General features: G+C 43.4%; 1 protein-coding gene across 1 annotated transcript in view; it reads right to left on the bottom strand.

Moving 5' to 3' along the window:
• The window catches only part of kremen1 (kringle containing transmembrane protein 1), a 225,207-nt gene that overhangs the window by 92,502 nt on the left and 109,393 nt on the right, over positions 1 to 23,312 (bottom strand). The window contains exon 3 of the mRNA XM_063034333.1: positions 8,645 to 8,736. Coding sequence (XP_062890403.1) covers positions 8,645 to 8,736 — 92 coding nt within the window. The remainder of the gene's footprint in view (positions 1 to 8,644; positions 8,737 to 23,312) is intronic.

Genomic DNA, 23,312 nt, shown 5'->3' with positions numbered 1-23,312 from the left:
GAATGAGAAAGTAATTAGGAGAAATGGTGAGATGAAGTGAACAAGTGAACCTGTATTTTTATATGCTCCATGTAAAATGAATTACTCTTGTGATGCATTCACTGTCAATATTGGAGAGATTGTAGCAGAGCAAAAGAGCTGTTTTACTAGTTTATAGTGGGATTGCGTGCTAGCCGAGATTCTGAGCTCAAGCTCTTCGACTATAATACTAATGAACAAAGACTAAGTCGCAATCAATGGCATCTACTGTAATATGAGCAATCTCGAATTGCACAGATATAGGACATCCTATTAAAAGAAACAGACGGAGCAGTTAAAAGTGCGTGCCGAGAATTAATAGAATGCAGCACTTTGCGTGGACTGTTTCCAGATAGTTTGGAGGAGGCAGAGGGTGTAGAGGTGAGGGGGATTGTGAAATAACAAACTTCCTTCTTTGGTTGTTGTTTCTGGAATATTCTGCCTTGGAAGAACAGAGCAAAATACTAAATATTGCAACTGGTTGAAACCATCTTTATAGCTTCTTTAATGCAGCAAGAGCCTACAAGAAGTGATAGATACAGCCCGGTCCATCAAAGGAAAACCCTCCTCACCACTGAGCACTTTTACAAGAAGCACTGCCACAAGAAAGCAGCGTCCGTCATCAAGAACCCCCACCATCTAGACTATTCTCTCCTTTCGTTGCTGCCATTGGAAAGGGCGTATAGGAGCCTTAGGTCCCACAGCATCTGCTTCACAAATATGTCACCACATTTCAATCCTCAGGCACTGGACCTGCATGGATAACTTCATTCACCTTAACTTTGAACAGGTTCCACAACCTATGCACTCACTTTTAAAGACTCTACAACTCATGCTCTCAATATTTGTTTTTTGTATTTGTGCAGATTATCATCTTTTGCAGTTTGGTTGTTTGTCGGTCTTTGTGCATGTTGATTCTATTGTATTTATTTATTCTACTGTGGACGCCTGCAAGAAAATGAACCTCAGGGTAGTATATGGTGACATATACTGTACATACTTTGATAATAAAGTTACTTTGAACTTTGAAGAACCTATACAACGGAAGGTGATAAAACGACTACCCAATACATGTGCCTCATTGGAAGCAAATCTGGTATTACAGCAAAGTAAACACCGGGAATTCTGCAGATGCTGGAAATTCAAGCAACACACGTCAAAGACGCTGGTGAACGCAGCAGGCCAGGCAGCATCTCTAGGAAGAGGTACAGTCGACGTTTTGGGCCGAGACCCTTCGTCAGGACTGACGAAGGGTCTCAGCCCAAAATGTCGACTGTACCTCTTCCTAGAGATTACAGCAAGGTTTTCATTCTGAACTGACTGGTGTGGGCTAAGAACCTACACCTTATACTTTGAGACTTGGAGGCAAGAGTCCTGGGACTATATAGAGTGCTTATTCCTGCCCCAGTATCTACAAAATGGCATATACTCAACAGCAGGTTTGCAAAAGTCTCTTTCCTATTTCTTGGAACTTGAAGTATTTAGTTCTTGGCACTATAAAACCCTGGTCAAAGCACACTTGGAGTATTCTGTTCATTTCTGGTCACCTCATTATAGGAAGGATGTGGAAGCTTTAGAGACAATGCAAAGGAAATTTACCAGGATGCTGCCTGGATTAGAGAACATATTTTATGAGGAAAGGTTGAACAAACTAAAGTTTTTCTCTTTGGAGTGACTGAAGATGTTGACCAAAGTGTATAGATTTTGAGAGGCACAGATAGAGTGAACAACAAGCATCTTATTACCATGACGTCATTGACCAATACCAGAGGACATCTGTTTAAGGTGAATGGTGGACAGTTTAGGGGAGATGTCAGAGGAAGGGTTTTTTTTACACTGACAGTGGTGGCTGCCTGGAATATACTGCCGGGTAGTTGTAAAGCTGATACAATAGGGACATTTAAGAGACTATTAGATACATATATGTAAGAAAAATGGAGGATTATGGGTTATGTATAAGGGAAAGGTTAGTTTGATTGTGGAATAGGTTTATATGTGTTGGCACAACATCATGGGCCGAAGAATCAGTACTGTACTGTGTTCTATGTTCTAAAGTACTGATCTCTAGAAAGAAAGAGTCAAAGTATACTCAGAGGCCCCTTCATTAGGCATATCTGCTTGTTAATGCAAATATCTACTCAGCAGCTCAATACAGACATGATCAAGAGGTTCAGTTGTTGTTCAGACCAAACATCAGAATGGGGAAGAAATCGGCACAGGTGTCGCCTATACCCCCCTCCTTCACTCTGGCTGTCTCCTGAGTTCTTATCTTTCAACTAAAGATCCAGAAGGTGGAGGATGAAGAGTGCCCAATGGGCAGCAACATACAAATTCCCAGATACTGGGGGTGTGGGAGAATGTGTATCCAACATTGCCCTCATCCTGATGGCCACCTTTGCGTGTGGCTGCATTAAGGTCTGTATAGAATGGAAGTGTGCAGGCACCTAGTGTCACTGATCAGAGGTTCTACGTGTCCCTGATGTTGCAAAGGATGGGCCTGGCCTTGTTGTCCCGCAGTGTTGTATTCAGTTGTATCTTGTCACACTAGCTCTCCTTTATGGAAAAGTTGTTTCTGGATGTCACCTTTGACCACAAGTCCATCAGCTAGTGGCCAGCAAGGAACATCCTTCAGGCACTGCAGGAGAAAGATATGATGGATCCTATGGGCTGGTTGCTCAAGCAGATTGTCAGAACGACTCATTGCCAGAACTCGCCAACAAGAGCTCACTTGGCTGGAATTGGGAGAAGACCTCCCCATGAGACCCTTCCTACTGAGTCAGTGTCACACCCACAGTGCACACCACCTTTTGAGATGAAGATGAGATGATCACCCTCCTCTTTATGGAGCAGGGATTTGCAAAGGTGTCCTGGCAAAGGGTGTGAGGGTCTTTGTCAAGGTTCATCTCAAGCCATTAAGTAACTCTTCTTTTTTGAAATGGGGCAACAGGGAAAACCAAGAAATTGTAGGTAGAGAAAAGTTTGGAGAAGGTTATTAGGATAGTGGAGGAGTCTAGGACCAGAGGAACAGCTTAAGAATACAGGGACATCCCTTTAAAATAGAGATGAGGAGGGATTTCTTTAGCCAGAGGGTGTTGAATCTGTGGAATTCATTGCCACAGTTGGTTGTGGAGGCAAAGTCGTTGGGCATATTTAAAGAGGAGGTTGAAAGGTTCTTGATTAGTAAGGGTGTCAACAGTTATGGGGAGAAGGCGGGAGAAAGGGATTCAGAGAGATAATAAATCAGCCATGGTGGAATGGTGGAGCAAACTCAATGGGCCAAATGGCCTAATTTGCTGCTATGTTTTAAGGTCTAAGATTCTTAGGTATACGATATACTCATATTTGACACACGGTGGACTTATTAAGGAGAGTCAGCATGGCCTTGCATGGGACTGGGTGAGGTGTGCGTTTGGTTCAGCCAGCTGGAGCCCAAAGGTGGAGCCTTTCCAGCACCGAGATGGCTTCAGCAGTCAGCCTTGCAATTGCCAAAAACTCTCCAAGAAAATGATGGATTTTATCGGTGCCAGCTCCATGAAAGAACTAGTGGTCTTGCTAATAAATGGTGCTCTGTTTCAGGAACAGCATGTGTTAAGGATTGAAATTCCTGTGGGAGTAACAGCTCTGCTCATAACTCAGGAAGTAGTCCTTACAAGTCCTTACAGGGATGAAGGAAGCGTCACAGGTTACTCAGCAACAGTGTGTGCAAGGAGATTGCTTCCTCTTGCGAAGGAGGAGGTAACCAGGAAAGGTATCTATAAAAGGTTCTGATGTCTGCATTTGGGAGCCCTGTTCTTCACCTGAGGAGTTAATTGAGGATTTGAGAATAGTCCAGGGAACAGTCACAATCGCCCGCACTGCTCTCAGTCTGATCACCTTCAGTCTTAGAAACTTTGTGTTGGGATTTTGTCGTTCCTGAGCTATGCCATACATAACACTGCTACAAGGAAAAAGTCAAGAAAATCTTGGCCAACTGGGGAGCCTTACATTTCAGTTGGATGTAATTTTTGGCAGGCAGGGTTCGTGAAAGAGGTGACGTATAAAGAGGACACTCTTACCCTTACAGGAGCTCCCTGCAAACCTGTGCTTTCAGACTTTTCATTCCAGATTTTGAACCGGTGGAGACAGAACTAATTCTCTTTCTGCAAGACTCCCTCTCGATACTTTCAGAGGGGAACCTGCTGAAGCCACTAGACAGCCATCGACTGAGAACCAAGTTTGCATGGTTCTACTTGAGGTTTGCTCCGCAGAGCGCTGTACAGGAGGGATGTAACTATGCCCTTAAAAGGGATTCAATTATTAAACACAGCCACTATGACAGAAGAGTGCCGATCATGATTTGATTGAAAATCTTTTCAGAAATTAATTTTGCATCTTACACATCACGTATGTGTCAAGAAACAGCAATAAGTGTATGGAAAGCTTGCAACAAGAAGTCCATCTTTATTCACAATGCAGGTGCTAGGAATACTGCACAAACTTTGCTTCCGTCAGCCTCTGGTTAATCATCCCACGGAGACTGAGAACTCTGGAAAGCATTGAACACTTGTGGATTTGAAACAACACAGAATGGAAATCAATCACCACTACTCATGAAGAGAATAAGCCTGTGAAACAGTGCTTTCGGATGCATGCTGAGCAGTGAGAGTTTAGGAGGGTGTTCATTGGAGCAATGAACTTTACAATGCGGAGTCCAGTCTCAGTCGCTGATTGACTACCTCAGCACACTTTCCACTCACACTAAGTGACTAACTCAGCACACTTCCCACTCACACCTGTGTGACTAACTCTGCACACTTCCCACTCACACCTGTGTGACTAACTCAGCACACTTTCCACTCACACCTGTGTGACTAACTCTGCACACTTCCCACTCACACCTGTGTGACTAACTCTGCACACTTCCCACTCACACCTGTGTGACTAACTCTGCGCACTTTCCACTCACACCTGTGTGACTAACTCAGCACACTTTCCACTCACACTAAGTGACTAACTCAGCGCACTTTCCACTCACACTAAGTGACTAACTCAGCACACTTTCCACTCACACCTGTGTGACTAACTCAGCACACTTTCCACTCACACCTGTGTGACTAACTCAGCACACTTTCCACTCACACTAAGTGACTAACTCAGCACACTTTCCACTCACACCTGTGTGACTAACTCAGCACACTTTCCACTCACACCTGTGTGACTAACTCTGCACACTTTCCACTCACACCTGTGTGACTACCTCAGCACACTTCCCACTCACACCTGTGTGACTAACACAGCACACTTTCCACTCACACTAAGTGACTAACTCTGCACACTTCCCACTCACACCTGTGTGACTAACTCTGCACACTTCCCACTCACACCTGTGTGACTAACACAGCACACTTTCCACTCACACTAAGTGACTAACTCTGCACACTTTCCACTCACACCTGTGTGACTAACTCTGCACACTTTCCACTCACACCTGTGTGACTAACACAGCACACTTTCCACTCACACCTGTGTGACTAACACAGCACACTTTCCACTCACACCCACGTGGCAGCTGCACTACTGGCGCCACCGTTGAACACAGAGCTGAACAGCACAGGATCAGGCCCTTTGGCCCATTATGCCAGAGCCTAGCATGATGCCAATGCTTTCTGCCGGCACGTGATCCATATCCCTGCATTCCCTGCATATTCACGTGTCTTTCTAAAAGCCCCTTGAACACCACTGTCGTATCTGCTTCCACTACCACCCCTGGCAGCGAATCATAAGGCCAAGAGATTCTGCAGGTGCTGGAAATCCTTCCCGACACACACGCACAATGCTGGAGGGACTCAGCAGGCAGCATCTCAGTGGGGGGATAAGCAGTTGACGTTTCGGGTTGAGACCCTTCATCAGGACAATAGATGCCAGGCAGTGCGTTCCAGGCACCTACTACACTCTGTAAATAAAACAGCCTTACTCATCCACTTTAAACATCCCCCCCCCCAGCTTAAAGCTATGCACTGTACTGTTTACCTTTGAACACCAGGAAAAGGATTCTGATTGTCTATTCTACCTTTTCCTTGCATAATTTTATACACTTCTATCAGGTCTCCTTTTAGCCATGATCTTCCAGAAAAAAAAGCAACCCATGTGTATCCAAACTGTCCTTATAGCTAATACCCTCTAATCCAGGTAGCATCCTGGTAAACTTCTGAATGCTCGCCAAAGCCTTCGCATCCTTCCTGTAGCGGGGTGATAAGTGCTCTCCTGGAACTGATTCAGCCCTAACAACACAAGATAAAGAGCAGAATTTTGCTGCTTCTCTCCACTGCAAAGCTCATTTCCTGCTGGAAGAATCAGACCCTGTTTCGCAGAGGATTACCGCCCCAGGTTCGTCTGGTGAATGTCTACGTATTACAGATCAGTGAGTGCAAACTATGCATAAATGCAGTATACGCTACACAGCAGGAGGAGCCTACAGCCTCAGCAAGTTTGAAGAGATTTTTTTCCACTTGGTCTTTACTTCTAAAGGAATGAAATGTTTTTGTAATGCATGAAAAGAAGAACAACTTCCCTATTTCACAAACTAATTCCCATTCCAGCAGAGGGAAAACCAGAACATTTTTATTTCTAATTCCATGGCTCGAGAACAACTTTGGCCCTGCTGTTATAAAACTACTGGATGTTCCTTAGTGTGATAAGATGGACTCTTGACCTCACAGTCTACCTTGTTATGGCTTTGTCAAACCTCATTGCACTTTCTCTGTTGCTGTTACCCTTTATTCTGCATTCTAGTATTCTTTTGCTGAATGCTGTTCTACCTCAATACCCTGTGTAACGGATTGATCTGTATGAACAGTATGCAGGACAAGCTGTTCGCTGTACCCCAGTACATGCGACAATTGTAAACCAATTCCAGTCTCAATTTTGGCAATGTCTAATCGGTTACTTCTGAACTTTCCAGACCATTACTAAATGACAGATGAGATCTACATATGTGTGTTGTGCCCATCTTGTCTCCCTCCACCCACCAGTCACCCTCACTTTTTCTCTCCCAACCCTCCGCCTCCATTCACTAGTGACCAGGGTTACACTGAGAACCCATCGAGGGGAACCTGAGTGTGAATGAACTTGGCTACAGACACATGAAAACACCTCTAATTGTGTTTTTTTGTTACATTTCCTTGTCTTGTGCAGACTTTTGCCTTCACTGTCCGATATAATTTATATATAACTTGTGTTTTGTGTGTTGACTGTAACTATGTGCCTGTGATTGTGCGGCTGCAAGCAATTTTGTCGTTGTATCTGTACCTCACTGTACTTGTGCATCTTCCAATAAACTCAGCCCGACTTGATGCCTACCTTCCTGATTTGGAATATACCTTTAGCCCTTCACTGGTCCTGATCCAGACCGTGGGACTCCCTAATCATGTGTACTGCAACATTGAGTGCCGATGTTCTCACCATCTTCTCAATGCCGATAAAGATGTAAAAATGCCAGGCTTATCAACAACTCTCACATTCCACAGATACACATAAAGAATTAATGGACTTCAGTCACAAATTCTAATTTAGCATAACTGCAGTTCTGTCTGGCCACAAGGATATTGCTCCCACATTAGGAGAAGAAAACTTCCACTGATGCACTGTTGTCCTCATCGCTGTCTTGTAAGGAGTTTGTATGTTCTCCCCGGGCAGGGGTGCAGTGCTAGCTGAAGCGCACCGGAGCGCGTCTGGCACCTCTTTAAGAAAAAAGCCAAAACAAACAAGCTAATTAATTAGGTGCCGCCCAGGGTGATTTGAGTATCTCAGAAACTGCTGATCACCTGGGATTTTTACACACAACAGATTCTGGAGTTTACAAAGAATGATGCCAAAAACAAAAAAACATCCAGCGAGTGGATTTAACAAGATGTTTTCGCTCACAGAACAGCCACTCGCTGGATTTTTTTTTTTGTTTTTGGCACTATTCTTTGTAAACTCCAGAGTCTGCTGTGCGTAAAAATCCCAGGAGATCAGCAGTTTCTGAGATACTCAAATCACCCTGGGCGGAACCTCATTAATTAGCTTGTTTATTTTGGCATTTTTTGCCGTGGACAGACATATCAGAATGGGAATGGGACGTGGAATTAAAATGTGTGGCCACTGGGAGATCCTGCTTTCTCTGGCAGACAGAGCGTAGGTGTTCAGTGAAACGGTCTCCCAGCCTTCCTACATCCATCAGGTTCTTGAACCCACATGGACAGCATAAAACTACCTCAGGAACAAAACAGGAAGAACCACCTTTTGCAAGAGAATGAACTGTTTTCTATGTACTAATGTGCTGTTTTGCTCAGTTTCTTCTCCCTGTCTTGTATAATATACATATAATTTATGCTGTGTGTGTCACCTGAACCTACGTGCTTGTGATGCTGGTTTTCTTTCTACCTGTACCTCACCATACTTGTGCACATGACAACGAGCTCGACTAGACTAGAAGTGAGGAAGAAGACATTAATGTACACTGCCCAACCTGCCCAGTGGATGGGCCTTCCCTGCTGGGGGAGCGGTGTGACCAAGTTGCCTCTGTGTCATTACACGTGAACTGTTACACACATCGTGGCCGCAGAGGTGCCCCAATCCCTGTCCCGCAAGCATGCCTCCTACTCACTGTGACATGTTGGTATGTCGCAGTATTTCCAGTACACGCTGTCTTCGTGCTCAGCAATGTAGCACCAGGGCCTCACATCATTGTCTGGGTTCCTAGAGAGGCAAGAAACTATTCATTAGGGAGCTCATCATCAGTCAGCCCTTGCCCTCCATACATTGTTACCAACTCTGTGACCTCTTTATGTAAAACAGTTTTGTGGGCTACCTTGTTTTGAGTCAGTTGCTTTAGAAGGGCACTGGACATTTTATTGTGTTCTTTCATGTATAATTGTGTTCAATTTATGGTTCTTTGCTTGCAAATGCCGCTTATATGATGCTGTTGTGAGTAAGCTTTTCATTGCATTTGTGAATACACAAATGTCTGCATATGACAATAAACTCAATTTTCACTTTAATCGGGGACTCGAACCAGGCTGGAGGACATTTGGTCTCTATGCATAGGATGCGCTAATACACTTGCACTGCACAATTGCAGGAACTCCTTAAAGTTGTTCCCCCCTCCCCCCCCCGAGACTTCTACCAAAATGAAGGACAATGTTCAGTGTTGTTGTGAAATCACATCACCTGCAGACTGTCCTTTAGAACATTTGCTGCCTTGACCGAATCATGGGCCACTCTTTGTTCCTTGCATAATAATGCAAATACTGGAATGTGTGGTTCTTTAAGGTTATTATAGCCGGGGGTGGTAATGGGGACAAGCTCCCACTACCTATTAAATGCTCTCAGTAATGTGCACCTCAAATAGTCTCTGACAACCCAGTCCAGCTCCTGGCCTTCACTAAGCCTGTGAAGGTTACTAAGTAACCTTACTTAGTTACTAAGCCTGGAAGAACTATTTCTACTGACAGGAGAAGGGGCAAAGATGGGTTGTTGGCACCTTAAAACCAGTCGTTTTGGCCAAATGGGGCTCCTTAGCCATGGCTGGCAGCTCATGTAGGAGAAGGAAAACTCTGGTCTCAAACTTCTGGTGCCTTGCAGTTATACCACTCATGGGGAAGGCATCAGGAGTTAACTCTGAGGGGAAAATCCCTAAGACAGTCCTACATAGAGTTCAATACTGTCTGGCAATTCCTGCGACACTGCTGGTGCCAACCTGTATTGATCTCTGCCTTTCCTTTGGGCTCATGAGATGTGTGGAGTGGGGGAGCTTGCTACATGGGCAACAACTTACTCTCCATATCGTACTGCCCTGGCTTGTGTATCTAGATAGCTCGAACACCACATCCATGGCCGACCTTGACCACGGGAGGCGTCAGGAATGTGTAAACTGATGCGTTCTCCACATGGTAGAAATAGGTGGACACAAGAAAATTTGCAGATGCTGGAAATCCAAAGAAACACACTCAAAATGCTGAAGGAACTCAGCAGGCCAGGCAGCATCTATGGAGAGGAATAAAAAGTCATCATTTTGTGCCAAGACCTTTCATCAGAAAAAACAGGTGGCCTTGCCAGTATCATCACCAAGTGGAAATAGGAATTATCTAAACACGATGTTTTTTGTAGACTCAGTATGCACAAGAATATCTTTAACAAGGTTTCCATCTTGAGCTTTCAAACACAAACCCTATTTACTCAATTGCTTTCTCACAAAGGCAGTGCCTTCTGAAACCACAACTTCTTTCTTCCAGAGCATATGGTTATGATCATTTCCATAGTTTCTGAGAGAGTAATTTTCCGTGTGAATTTTTATTTGATACTGTAACTTGACAGAATGATTGAGCACAATGGAAACCGGCCATCAAAAAGTGGGAGAAATTTCCCAAAGATATATAAGCCTTATTACAGAGGATACGACATGGGAACAGACTGCCCAATCTAGCAGATCCCTGGGCAAAGATTATCTCTTCCAACTGTGCCAGATCTAATCTCAAGTGCACACCCAGATTCCCTATAGATGTTGCTTCATGTCATTTGATTTCTTGGAATGATGTGTTACGAAGAGTGTAATAGAGTAGTAGATGCTTCCTCAATCACTGAAGATATCTACTAGGGGTGATGTCTCAGGAAGATACATTCATTATTAAGGATTCCCAACCTTCTCATTGCTGTCTTCCCATTACTGCCATCAGGCAGAAAGCACAGGTGCCTGAAGACCCACACCTCAAGGTTCATCCACCAATTCTTCCCCACTGCCATCAGTTTCTTAAACCAACCTCAAAAACCCTAATTCTACCTCAGAATATATCTCCCTCAACTTACACTAATGTCATTGCATTTGGCTTTTGTTTATTTTTAATTTATATATTATCAAGCGTATGGAATTTATGTTTGTAATGTACTGTGCTGTTGTTGCACAAAGCACATGTTCATTGCATATGTGCTCTGGGTATGCATGCCGAAATTAATACATTAGTAATTGAAACCAGCAGCCATCTTGGACCAGTAATCGCCCATGAACACCAGTGAAATAAATGAAATGTTGCTAATGTTAATTGACGAAGGAGCGTTGACCAGACTATGAGATGAATTCTTTCCTCCTCTTCTTTCAGTGTGCGTGATCTTCAATAGACAACAAACCAAAACTCTGGTATTAGCACTATTGTAATCAATAGAAGTAAAAATCAATCAAGTTTCTATTGAAGAAAGCTGGAGCACAATCTTTGTGTTATACTTGTTCATTAAGTGGGAAGGGCATGCTGAGAAATTATTTGATGTCTCTAAAGACATGATGAACTCAAGGAATGCTTTCACAAAGGCCTGCTGTTATGAAATTCAGTATGACACCAGGCTCAGTGTGTTGTGCACTATTGAACAGACTTTGCACACTCAAGGCTGTTCCTTCACAGATGCTCAAAAACATTTGCATAGTTCCAGGGCTGGAACTAGAGAGATCCAAAGAGGGACGATGTCTGAACGATGGAAGGTGGGCGAGGATGCGTGGCATGTGTTGGGGACAGATCAGAAAATGGAAGGACGTAGCACTGGTCAAACAGTAGGGGACTTGCATCAAAGGTTAGCTGGCACAGATTCTAAAAAGCTGGGTTGATGGTAACAGGCAATGAGTGATAACTGGGACACTGTTAGTCAAAGTACTTGTTAAGAGGATGGTTAGAGGTATGCTTAGCAACTAGGTGTGAAGCTGGAAGCACTTTGGGTGATCAGAAGTGAGGTGAGGGTCAGGAAAGTTGTGGTATCTGGAAAGAAGGTAAACTTAACAATCTGGGTGAGACTGGCAGTGAGGAGGGGTAGGTTTCATAGCTGTGAGGGAAAAGTTGTAGTCTGAGGCTATCAGTATTCAGAAAAGAGAATTGTACCCCACTGGGAGGAGGAGGTGTTAAGCCAGATGAACATATTAGTAGGTAGGAAGGGGGGCAGGCTGGGAGATTAGTGACTGACTGTGTATCAAGTATGAATTGTAAATCCTTTTGAGAGACCTGGGATACTCTAGGTCAGAGAGGGGTGTTAAAAAAGAGACACATATGTTGTCATCTTAAAGAGAAACTCAGAACCGCTTTCAGTTAGCAGAAAAGCAGGCATCATGGTACAGTGGGTTCCGGTCAACTCTCAAAGTTGCGAAAAGGTCTGGGATGCTCTTTCTTTGTTTCTGACAGTTTGCTGCTTAATTAAGGCAGGAGACTGTGCCAAACAGTTTCTAACTAGTGTCAGACACATGCACCTGTGTGACCATTAAGCACTACACCGTGCTTGGAGCAAACAGTTTTTAAAATAACATCATTTGTGTGTGCTTGTGTTCAAAAAGCAATGATTTTTGTCACTGATAGCTGGTGATAAATAATCAGTAAGATCATTCAGAACCATTTTTCTCACTCCATTTTCAAGCATTCAGGCTTGGAGATGCCAGAAACGGCCGGGAGTGAAAATGAAACAATTTCACTACTTCAAAAATTAGAAACTACAAAGAATTTGAAGGTATTGACAATCATCGTAAATGTTACAATGAGAATGAAGATTAGGAGGATGCAATTGTTGATAGTATTGTATGAAGACAGTCTATTATCTACACTAGGTATATGTACTGATTTTGTTCATTTACAGTCAAACAGAAGAACACATCGTACTCTGGGTGGATTCCATTGATAACTATTAGGAACTGAAATGGTTTTATAGTTCTATAGTAGCATTGATAGTGTTCTAATTTGTTCCGCATTCCATTTAAATACATAATTCGTTACTCAGTTCAATGGTAGTTTGTCTTTTTTATAGCTTTTTAACTATTTCCATGAAAATTCGGTTCATTGCATCAACTGCTTAATTGGGCCAAAATATACTGATCCCAATGTGCCCCAGTTAACCAGAATTAACCAGTACTTGTAAAAGAGACCTGAAGATGCTGGAAATCTGATATTAAACAAGAAAATGCAAAGGATACTTGACAGGTTACCTGAGGAGATAAAAACAGAATTCCAACAAAGAATCTGATCTGAACGGTTAACAGTGTTTCTCCCTCCACAGACACTGACTAATCTACTGAGTATCCACAGAATTTCAAAGTAGTTTGCTTCTTTTGGCTTCATAAAGAATTTATTCAAAAGAATTTATAAAGAACAAAGTGCTTTAAACACTTTGAGTTTCTGCAGCGTTAATATTCATTTTGAGAGGACTAGAAAATAAAAACAAGGATGCAACGCTGAGGCTTTATAAGGCATTGGTCAGACCACATTTGTAGTATTGTGAGCAATTTTAGGCCCCTTACCTGCGAAAGGATGTGCTGACATTAGAGAGGGTTCAGAGGAGGCTCATGGGAATGATTCCAGTAATAGAAGGTTAATGTACAGTATAAGAAGTGCATAATGCCTCTGGGCTTGTACCTGTTGGAGTTTAGAAGAATGAGGTGGGGGGATCTCACTGAAGCGTATAGAATATTGAAAAGCCTAGACAAAGTGGATGGGGAGAGGATGTTTCCAATAGTGGTGGAGACTAGGACCGGAAGGAACAGCCTCAGAATATAGGGGCGTCCCTTTAGAACAGAGATGAGGAGGAATTTCTTTACTCATCAGTGGTGAATCTGATTGCCAGAGATGGCTGTGAAGGCCAAGTCACTGGGTATATTGGAAGCGAAAGTTGACAGGTTCTTGATTAGTAGCAGCATCAAAGGTTACGGGGAGGATGAGCTTGAGAAGGAAAATAAATCAGCCACGATTGAATGATGGAACAGATTAAATGGCCAAATGGCCTAATTCAGCTCCTGTGTCTTATGATCCTAATATTGTTAAGGGTGCTAAATGAATATAAGGTCTTTCTTTAAATTTTTCCCTCTTAATAAACATAACATTTTGCACTGGGGGGAAGCAAAACTGCTTTTTTTTGCCACTGTGAAGGAAAAGAAGTGGACATGTTAGAGGGAGAGAGAAAGGGAGGATTTGTGGGGCTGTGCAGGGGGAGGAAACGCTTTTGAAAACATAGACTGCAGTTGGAAGGTCAAGATGAGGTGAGGAAATCAGCACCAGTTCTGGAGACTTCACTGGTGAAGGGGATGGTTCTAATGAAGCTACGAAAAGTTTTCTGCATTACAGGCTGAGAATATTGCCTGCCAATGTGAGCCCAGTGCAAAAACAAGATAAGCTCAAATCATTCTCAAATAGAATAGATAAGTTGGCACATCAAATGCCTTTGAGATTACTTTCTGAAAACTACATTTACAAAGATTCTCCTTAAGTAAATGGTTTATCTGCCAGCACATAAATATTCAGTTATTAAACAATACCAATTCTTGGAACTGCTCCTTAATTAAACATTTTCAAACATGTAACTGCATCACTGCTGATCCTGAAGCAGCAGGCCGCTTTGTTTCATCTGAAATTGATATCAGTGTCAATTTATGCGTCTAGAGACACCTGCTCCCTCACACAAACGAAATGCAAACACAATGTGGGCCTCAAAAAGTCCTGTCAAGCTGGACAAGCCACCCATCCTGATCTTACACACACCAGCAGATTGCTTTGAGCTCACCTTTTCAGTAGCTGCCTTTCTATCTGTGATGGATTCGAGTTGGTCGGCATACCTGCACTTCGTGGCCACTTTATTAGGTACCTGCTGTTCCTAATAATGTGGTCACTGAGTGTATGTTTGTGTTCGCAGCAGGCCAGGCAGCATCTCTAGGAAGAGGTACAGTCGGCGTTTCAGGCCGAGACCCTTTGTCAGGACGAACTGAAGGAAGAGTTAGTAAGAGACTTGAAAGTGGGAAGGGGAAGGGGAGATCCAAAATGAAAGGAGAAGACAGGAGGGGGAGGGATGGAGCCAAGAACTGGACAGGTGATTGGCAAAGGGGATATGAGAGGATCATGGGACAGGAGGCCCAGGGAGAAGGAAAAGTGGGGGGGGGGACCCAGAGGATAGGCAAGGGGTATAGTCAGAGGGACAGCGGGAGAAAAAGGAGAGTGAGAGAAAGAATGTGTGTATAAAAATAAATAATGGATGGGGTACGAGGGGGAGGTGGGGCATTAGCGGAAGTTAGAGAAGTCAATGTTCATGCCATCAGGTTGGAGGCTACCCAGACGGAATATAAGGTGTTGTTCCTCCAACCTGAGTGTGGCTTCATCTTTACAGTAGAGGAGGCCGTGGATAGACGTGTCAGAATGGGAATGGAATGTGGAATTAAAATGTGTCGTGTCCGGTGCTCCTGATGTGGCCTTCTATATATTGGCGAGACCCTAAGCAGACTGGGAGACCGCTTTGCTGAACACCTACGCTCTGTCCACCAGAGAAAGCAGGATCTCCCAGTGGCCACAGTCTCAGTTTTTTAATAACATTATTGACAAATGTCAAAGTTTCACTCCTAACCCCAATGAGATACCAGCAGGTGAATTAGAACTTAAGCAGATACAGTTACTCCGATTCCAATGTTCATTTGATAGAATTTCTAAGCTAGAACAAAGAGGTATGGTTTGTTGATTCCTGATCAGAGTGCCCACTGTTCATTTTTTAACAGGGGTCCTAGTTAGAAGACAGACAGCTGGACAAGCTCAGCTTCCTGATGTCTAGGAGACAGTGATAGCTCACACTGGAAGCCCAGGGGAAGATGAACTCGTATTGAAGGTGTGGGGATGTATTGAGTAGATCTGTAGAGAGCAGCTTGCAATAAATCGCCGCACACCAGCGCCATCTTGCAGAAATCCCCCACCCATCCCGGACATCCACTTTCCACCTTTCTTCCATTGGGCAGAAGATACAAATCCCAGGAAGCACATTCCACTGGGCTCAAGGACAGATTCTACCCTGCTGATATAAGACTAATGAATGGTTTCCTAGTATGATAAGATGGACTTGTAACCTCAAAATCTATCTCGCTATGATCTTGCACTGCACTTTCTCTGTAGCTGTTTTACACTTTATTCTGCATTCTGGTATGGTTTTACCTCAATGCACTTTGTAATGATTTGATCTATATGAACAGTGTGCAGGGCAAGCCTTTCACCGAGCTACGTACAGGAGGCAATAATAACCAATTCCAATCCCATTTTCAATAAAGGTGAGTGAGGTGGATGAGTTGAATGCATGGAATGACCACCGGGCCAGGGTGTGACTGCTGCCCAAGAAGATGTTGTTAGTGTTGTGTTTTGTTCACATTAGGAAGGATTTTGCGATTATGGTGTCCCTGAGTTACAAGGAGTGGGCTGGTCATATATAGCTACAGGTGGGCTCAATTTCAGGTCGACCTTCACTAATCCAACTACCTGTAATCTGGTTCCTTCGATAATCCGGCACTGATTACGCTTAATGTGATCCTTCTGGAATTCAGCATTTTCACTAATCCGGCACTCTTCAGGTCCCAGTGGTGCCGGATTTAGTGAAGGTCAACCTGTACTGGGTGGCTCCGACACTTCTCCAGTGGAAGAAAGGGACTCCTTTAGCACTAGGCGTTGGAGGAGTTATTTCAGTGTCTCCTAATCCAGATGCAATGCTGCAAATGTATTTACCTATCCAGGCAGCCATCTTTGATTTCCCAAGCACCTACAGTGTGGGCAACCCAGCCAAACAAGGCTGCAACCCATCTGAGGTAAAACCTAAGGCATACAAACACTTCAAAATATTTTGAGTAACAGCCCAACTCTCACAAGAGGATTGACTGGCTGTGCCCCATCCCCTCTCTATTTGCACCCTGGCCCTGAAAAAACACTGTTTCATTTAACTGAATACAACTGTATGATTGAATGGCAATTGGACTTAAACCTTGGTTTGAATTTGATTTGTTTTTCACTCAGTGTGATCCAAAGTTGCCCATTTTGTGGGGCTAAAATTTCCCCCTTTTGGACAAATGATTAAGAAATTTAACTAATTTATACAATAGTAGTGCTGTCCCTTGTAGTATAGTTAATATTTCAGTAATATTTGAGTAACATTCTAAATAGATTGTTTGATTAAGCATTCTTGATTTACATAAACATGAGACACTGGAAATCCGAGCAACACACACAAAATTTTGAAGGAACTCAGCAGGTCAGGCAGCATCCGTGGAAAAGAGTACAGTCGACGCTTCGGGCCAGAATGTTGACTGTACTCTTTTCCATAGATGCTGCCTGGCCTGCTGAGTTCCTTCAAAATTTTGTGTGTGTTTCTTTATTTACATAATTCATTATGGGTTATGCTTAGGAAATATGTGAATGACATACATCATTTTCATAAGATCATAAGACCATAAGATATAGGAGAAGAATTAGGCCAATTGGCTCATTGAGTCTGCTCCACTATTTCATCATGGCTGATCCATTTTTCCTCTCAGCCCCAATCTCCTGTCTTCTCCCCGTATCCCTTCATGCCCTGACTAATCAAGAACCTATCACCCTCTGGCCTTAAATAGACCCAATGACTTGGCCTCCACAGCCGCCTGTGGCAATGAATTCCGCCATGTCGTATGTGAGCATCTTACTAAAAAAAGAGATTTTTAAAAACTTAGACAATATCCTGGGTCCTGTGTTGTTTTTTCAATTAGTTTCTGGAGTTACAAAACATAACATCCCTCATTGAGATATTTCCCAAAACACAGGAGGACACAGGTTCTTTTGAGAGTAATGTTAAGAATCAAGGCCCCTCAGAAGGTTCATTCATTGGCATGTCTTTACAGCCTCACATCAGCATCCCCAGCTTTATCTGCAATTTCCTTTGAGGCAAGTTGATCTAATTCTAATGAAGGATGACTCCATACCCCCATGAGCTCAGTGAAGTATGAGGTTATCTCACTGACGGAAGAATTTAGGACTAGCTGTCTCATGAAGACTTTACACCTTACACCCAGATGGAACATGTGTGCGGAGTGCATAGAAGGTTACTCAGCTCCCACGACCTACCATTTCCAATTGCTGGCTTGCTATTAAGTTTTCCAGCTTAATTGCTGGTGTCTGTCTATTTAAAAGCAGGATGTTTGCGCTTAAATGATGCACAATACTTTGCCAATGCAACCTTAATCTCCAGCTGTAACAAATAGTTAAGAATGGGGCAGAATTAAATGTAACACATCACACAATGAATGGTTGCATTAAAACCAAGGCAACATTGAGAAACGCAAAGAGGCACCAGCATTGTGAAGAAAACTCCTGTGGTGAAAAACAGTGCACATCTTTGGCTAGGCACAGAAAAATGATCATTAATATTTTATACTATCATTTTCTTTATTGCATCCATGTATAGGCAGGAAATAATTCACTTTATAGGTCTGTAGTTCATAGCTGCATTTTTTTCTCCTTTCAAGCTTCTCCTTTACTGAGCAGAGGCTCCTAGGGATAAGGTTGCACAAGTACCCGAGGTTGATCTGTCAGTCTGTCAGATGTGAAGAAGCCTGCTATTGTGCCCGAGTACTTGGACACATTTGAGCTGATTTGTAAAGGGGAAGTGGTGCCTGACTAATTTAGTTGACGTTTTATGTGGAAGTCATCGGCAGGGTGGAGAAGGGGCAGGTGTGGTTTTCTAGAAGATAAATACATTTCCATAGGGCTTTTGATAAGGTTCCACAAAAGAGATTATCAAAAAAGAAATTAGAGACTTCCTTATAACAAGGGATATAGGAGACAAAGAGCAGGAATAAACACTGCACATACTCGATTGACAAAACATGAAGAGTCGTTTCCCCTAAGCAGCTGAACCGCGGCCTCAGTTTTTGAGCTATAGAGACACAACATGGAAGGAGAACTTTCAGTTCATCAAGTCTGTGTTGACCCACCCAACTACCTTAAACTGATGTTAATATCACATTTTTATACTCTCCACGTTTTCTTCAATTCCCCAGGGATTCCACCACTCGCCTACAACATTTACTGCGGACAGTTGACCTAGCAACCTATCTCCGGGTGGTGCAAGGAAACTGGACCGTGTGGTCACAACAGCAACATTCAAATTCCACGCAGGAGATACCCAGTGTCAGGGTGAACCCAGGAGCTGGTGCTGTGAGGAAATGGCCACCAGGCCATCTTCTTCATTTATCCATCAAAGGTCCAGATGAAGAAACAGTGTTGAAACCGTCAGGTCACATTAAAGTGGGACCAGAGAGTGACCAGGACGCAGGGTTCACCGGTGAGAAGTGTAAGGATCAGCTGCTTCAGATCGAGAAAATGGATAAAGGAGATACTCCAGATGACGAGAATCAGGAGAGCACGGGAGGAGTCACGGGTGTCCAAGGTAGGTGTGTAAATCAATGATCAGATTCAAACAAAATGTTTAAAAAATTGAATGGAAATCGGTCTCTTATGTCAGAGTTGGAACAGAACACAATGGCAAGATTGAGTGAAAAATATGACTAGAAACAACGGGCTGGAAATTTATTGGCACAAAAGTGAAAAATACAATGCAGTGCAGCTGAGAATCAGGTCGGCACACTTTATTTCCTGTATGACTGAACGCCAGTTTGGAAATTCTACCTGTAAATGAGAGATCAACCTTTCGTGATAACCTGGGTGACTGACAATAAAATAGCAAGGAAGTTTGTGGTTTTCAGGTCCTGCTGAAGGGTCTTGGCCAGAAACATCGACTGTACTCTTTTCCATAGATGCTGCCTGGCCTGCTGAGTTCCTCCAGCACTTCGTGTGTGTTGTTTGGATTTCCAGCATCTGCAGACTTTCTCTTGTTTGTGAAGAAAATTTGGGAACAGTTTGGGTGGTTTTCAAACTAAATCACAGGCAAGAATTTTCTTGATATGTTTCCCATAAGCACTGCCCCCAAAGTTTGCTGCTGCCATGTTACTGCCCTATTGACTGCTGGGAAGTGAGTCAAATCTTAAAGACTCACACACAGCATCAGAAAAGGCTGTCATGGAGGTAAGGAAAATTGAAGGGACACGATTCTTTCCGATGTGTCTGGGCAACTTCCCAGACAGTGGGCTAAACCCCCAATTGACACCATGCCACAAAAGGCCATAAATGCTTGGAAGGCATGGGGATACTGAGATGGCATCTTACACTTAGGTACACAATACAGAGATTTTCTCCTTTTTTACTGTTAGTTAAGGTTGTACCTTTCACAGCCGCTCTCTAAAGAAGTGATAACTACAAACTGGATCACAAACAAGAGAAAATCTGCAGACGCTTGAAATCCAACCAAACTGGATGATATCATTGGCTGTGCACTGGACATCGGGCAAACACTGAATATACAAAAATACGTCTAACAACCAGTTTAGCAACCAGTTTTGCTCTGCTGAGAAGCTCCACTAATTAACATTGACAGCAGTATAACACACATTTCTCTGCGGTGAGATTTTCAGTGGTCTTAAACACAACAGTCCTTTATCACAGAAGAACCAACTTTTACTGACACAACTTCTTCTGAAGTTATACTTTTTGAACAACCAATAGTCAAGTGGTAATCTTCACCCAGCCTGAGGTCTGGGATCTCCTGCAGGTCTTCAAGGATGCATTGACAGCTTTCCCCTTGGAGGTCCAGGTCATAGTCCCTCTCAGCTTCCCAGCGTCTGAACTATTCCAGGCTGCCACTGCTCCCAGTCACACCTCGAATTATCTGCCACTCACTCCTGTCTTAGGACTGCCACTCAAATTCCTGACTGAAGGAGGCAATATTCAGGGGCACATTGAGTGGGCAGGGGCATTTACCTGCGAAGTGAATGCATTCAGAGTCTGCACCCATGTCCACGACCTCCCTGGAAGTTGCCTGGAGTAGCAAGTTATAGCCCTGGAAACCTTCTGTGGAACACAAAGAACTTGCCCTAAGCAATGTCTTCACTAAATTGTCCAGGTCGTCCCTTCTAACTGCCTTACATCACTACACCATTCGTTCATTCAATGGACACACACCTAAATAGCTGGAAGAAGTGCTTTCCTTATATAGTAATATGTGTCTTTGAGAGCTGGTGGCAGAGATCACACATGCTGACACCTGCAAGAACTTGCGACGAACCTGCAGGGGAGAGCCCAATGAGACCGACTGTCAGTCTCAGTGCCGCGTTGAATTGAATTGAATTGACTCTATTACCTACATCCTTCATATACATGAGGAGTAAAAATCTTTACATTATGTCTCCGCCTAAATGTGCAACGTGCAACTATAGTAGTTTATAATAAATATTATGTACAACAGGATAGTCAATATAACATAGAAATACAGTTGTGTCAGCATGAATTAAGCAGTCTGATGGCCTGGTGGAAGAAGCTGTCCCGGAGCCTGTTGGTCCTGGCCTTTACGCTGCGGTACCATTTCCTGGATGGTAGCAGCTGGAACGGTTTGAGCTTGGGGTGACTCAGGTCCCCAATGATCCTTCAGGCCCTTTTTACACACCTGTCTTTGTAAATGTCCTGAAAGTCAGAAGTTCGTAACTGCAGATGTGCTGGGCTGTCTGCATCACTCTCTGCAGAGACCTGTGATTGAGGGAGGTACAGTTCCCATACCAGGCAGTGATGCAGCCAGTCAGGATGCTCTCAATCGTGCCCCTATAGAAAGTTCTTTGGATTTGGGTAGCCATACCAAACTTCTTCAACTGTCTGAGATGAAAGAGGCACTGTTGTGCCTTTTTCACCACACAGCCGGACTACGTGAGATCCTCAGTGATGTTTATGCCGAGGAACTTAAAGCTGTTCACCCTCTCAACCCCAGATCCATTGATGTCTATAGGGGTTAGCCTGTCTCCATTCTTCCTGTAATCCACAACCAGCTCCTTTGTTTTTGCGACATTGAGGGAGAGGTTGTTTTCCTGACACCACTGTGTCAGAGAGATGACTTCTTCCCTGTAGGCTGCCTCATTAATATTTGAGATTAGGCCAATCAGTGTAGTGTCATCAGCAAATTTAATTAGCAGATTAGAGCTGTGGGTGACGACACAGTCGTGGGTATACAGAGAGTAAAGGAGAGGGCTTAGTACACAGCCCTGAGGGGCACCTGTGTTGAGGGTCAAAAGGACAGAGGTGAGGGAGCCCACTCTTACCACCTGCTGGCGATCTGACAGGAAGTCTAGGATGGCACTGCACAAGGCAGGATGAAGGCCAAGGTCTCTAAACTTCTTGTCGAGCCTGGAGGGAGTTATGGTGTTGAATACTGAACTGTAGTCCAAGAACAGCATTCTCACATAAGCATCCCTCTTCTCCAGATGTGTAAGGACGGTTTGTAGAGCCATGGATACTGCGTTGTCTGTTGATCGGTTGTGTCGGTATTGTAGAGACCACCTACAATTCGCATTGCACAGGGAAACCCAGCTTCGATCTTCTGCGAGCCTTGCATTTAACTTTCTCAGCCTTTGTGTAACTTCTATAAACAGTGTCAGGGAGGCCTGCACGACTTTTAATAGTAAATAGAAGGTGTAAAGAAATTTCTTGGCCACAGTGTTCAGAATAGATAGGAAGGGGAGGAAAGGAAGTAGGATGGTAATAGTGACTGAGAATAATCTGGGAGAAATTATGTCCTGGTACAAGCAAGGTCAGATTCTGGTTAGGGTCGAGAAAAACAGATGCGTCCTCACAACGCTGAAGTTATTCTAAAGATCGTGAGTTCATAGGAAAGAAACAAAAAAAAGTTCAGAGAAATTTAAGAGATGCACAGAACTACAAAGTTCAAAGTTCAAACTAAATTTAGGATTAAAGTATGTATATGTCACTATATATATAGATGTGTATGACACACATCTTGACTATATATATACATCTTGACATTCATTTTTTGCGGGCTTCAGTAGAACAAGGAAATACAATAGAATCAATGGAAAACTACAAGTAGAGAAAAAGGTAATAAATAAATAAATACATACATACATACTGAGAATGTAGAGTCCTTTGAAAGTGAGTGCATAGGTTGTGTTCAGTGTTGAGATGAGTGAAATTATCCACACCAGTTCAGGAGCCTGATGGATGTAGGGTAATAACTGTTCCTGAACCTTGTGGTGTGGGACCTAAGGCTCTCGTACCCCCTTGTCAATGGCAGCAGCGGTAAGAGAGCATGGCCTGTATTTCAGTGATGATGAAAGTAATGATAAATAGAAATTAAATTATCCCTTTACCTGCTTGAATAGTTGTAATCTTAGAGGCAAAGGAAAAACTACTTTCAGTTTTGTGCATCAGCACCTCCTTTCCCAGCACAATCCTGGCCAAATGAAGAAGCAAATATTGCAATCCAGGTATTGAAGCAGCCCAAGGAGAGTGGGTAAACATGACAGAACTGTGTTCATAGTATTCTTGAATTAGACTCGCATTGCGAAATGCAAATGGCCGGTAAGATAGAAATAGTCAACTGTAGAAGGACCAACTTTAGTGAAATGAGAACAGATCTGGCTCTGATTGAAG

Source organism: Mobula hypostoma, chromosome 27 (genome assembly GCF_963921235.1).
Source record: "Mobula hypostoma chromosome 27, sMobHyp1.1, whole genome shotgun sequence".
In the NCBI taxonomy this organism is placed as follows: domain Eukaryota; kingdom Metazoa; phylum Chordata; class Chondrichthyes; order Myliobatiformes; family Myliobatidae; genus Mobula; species Mobula hypostoma.
This window is presented reverse-complemented; position numbering and strand designations above follow the sequence as displayed.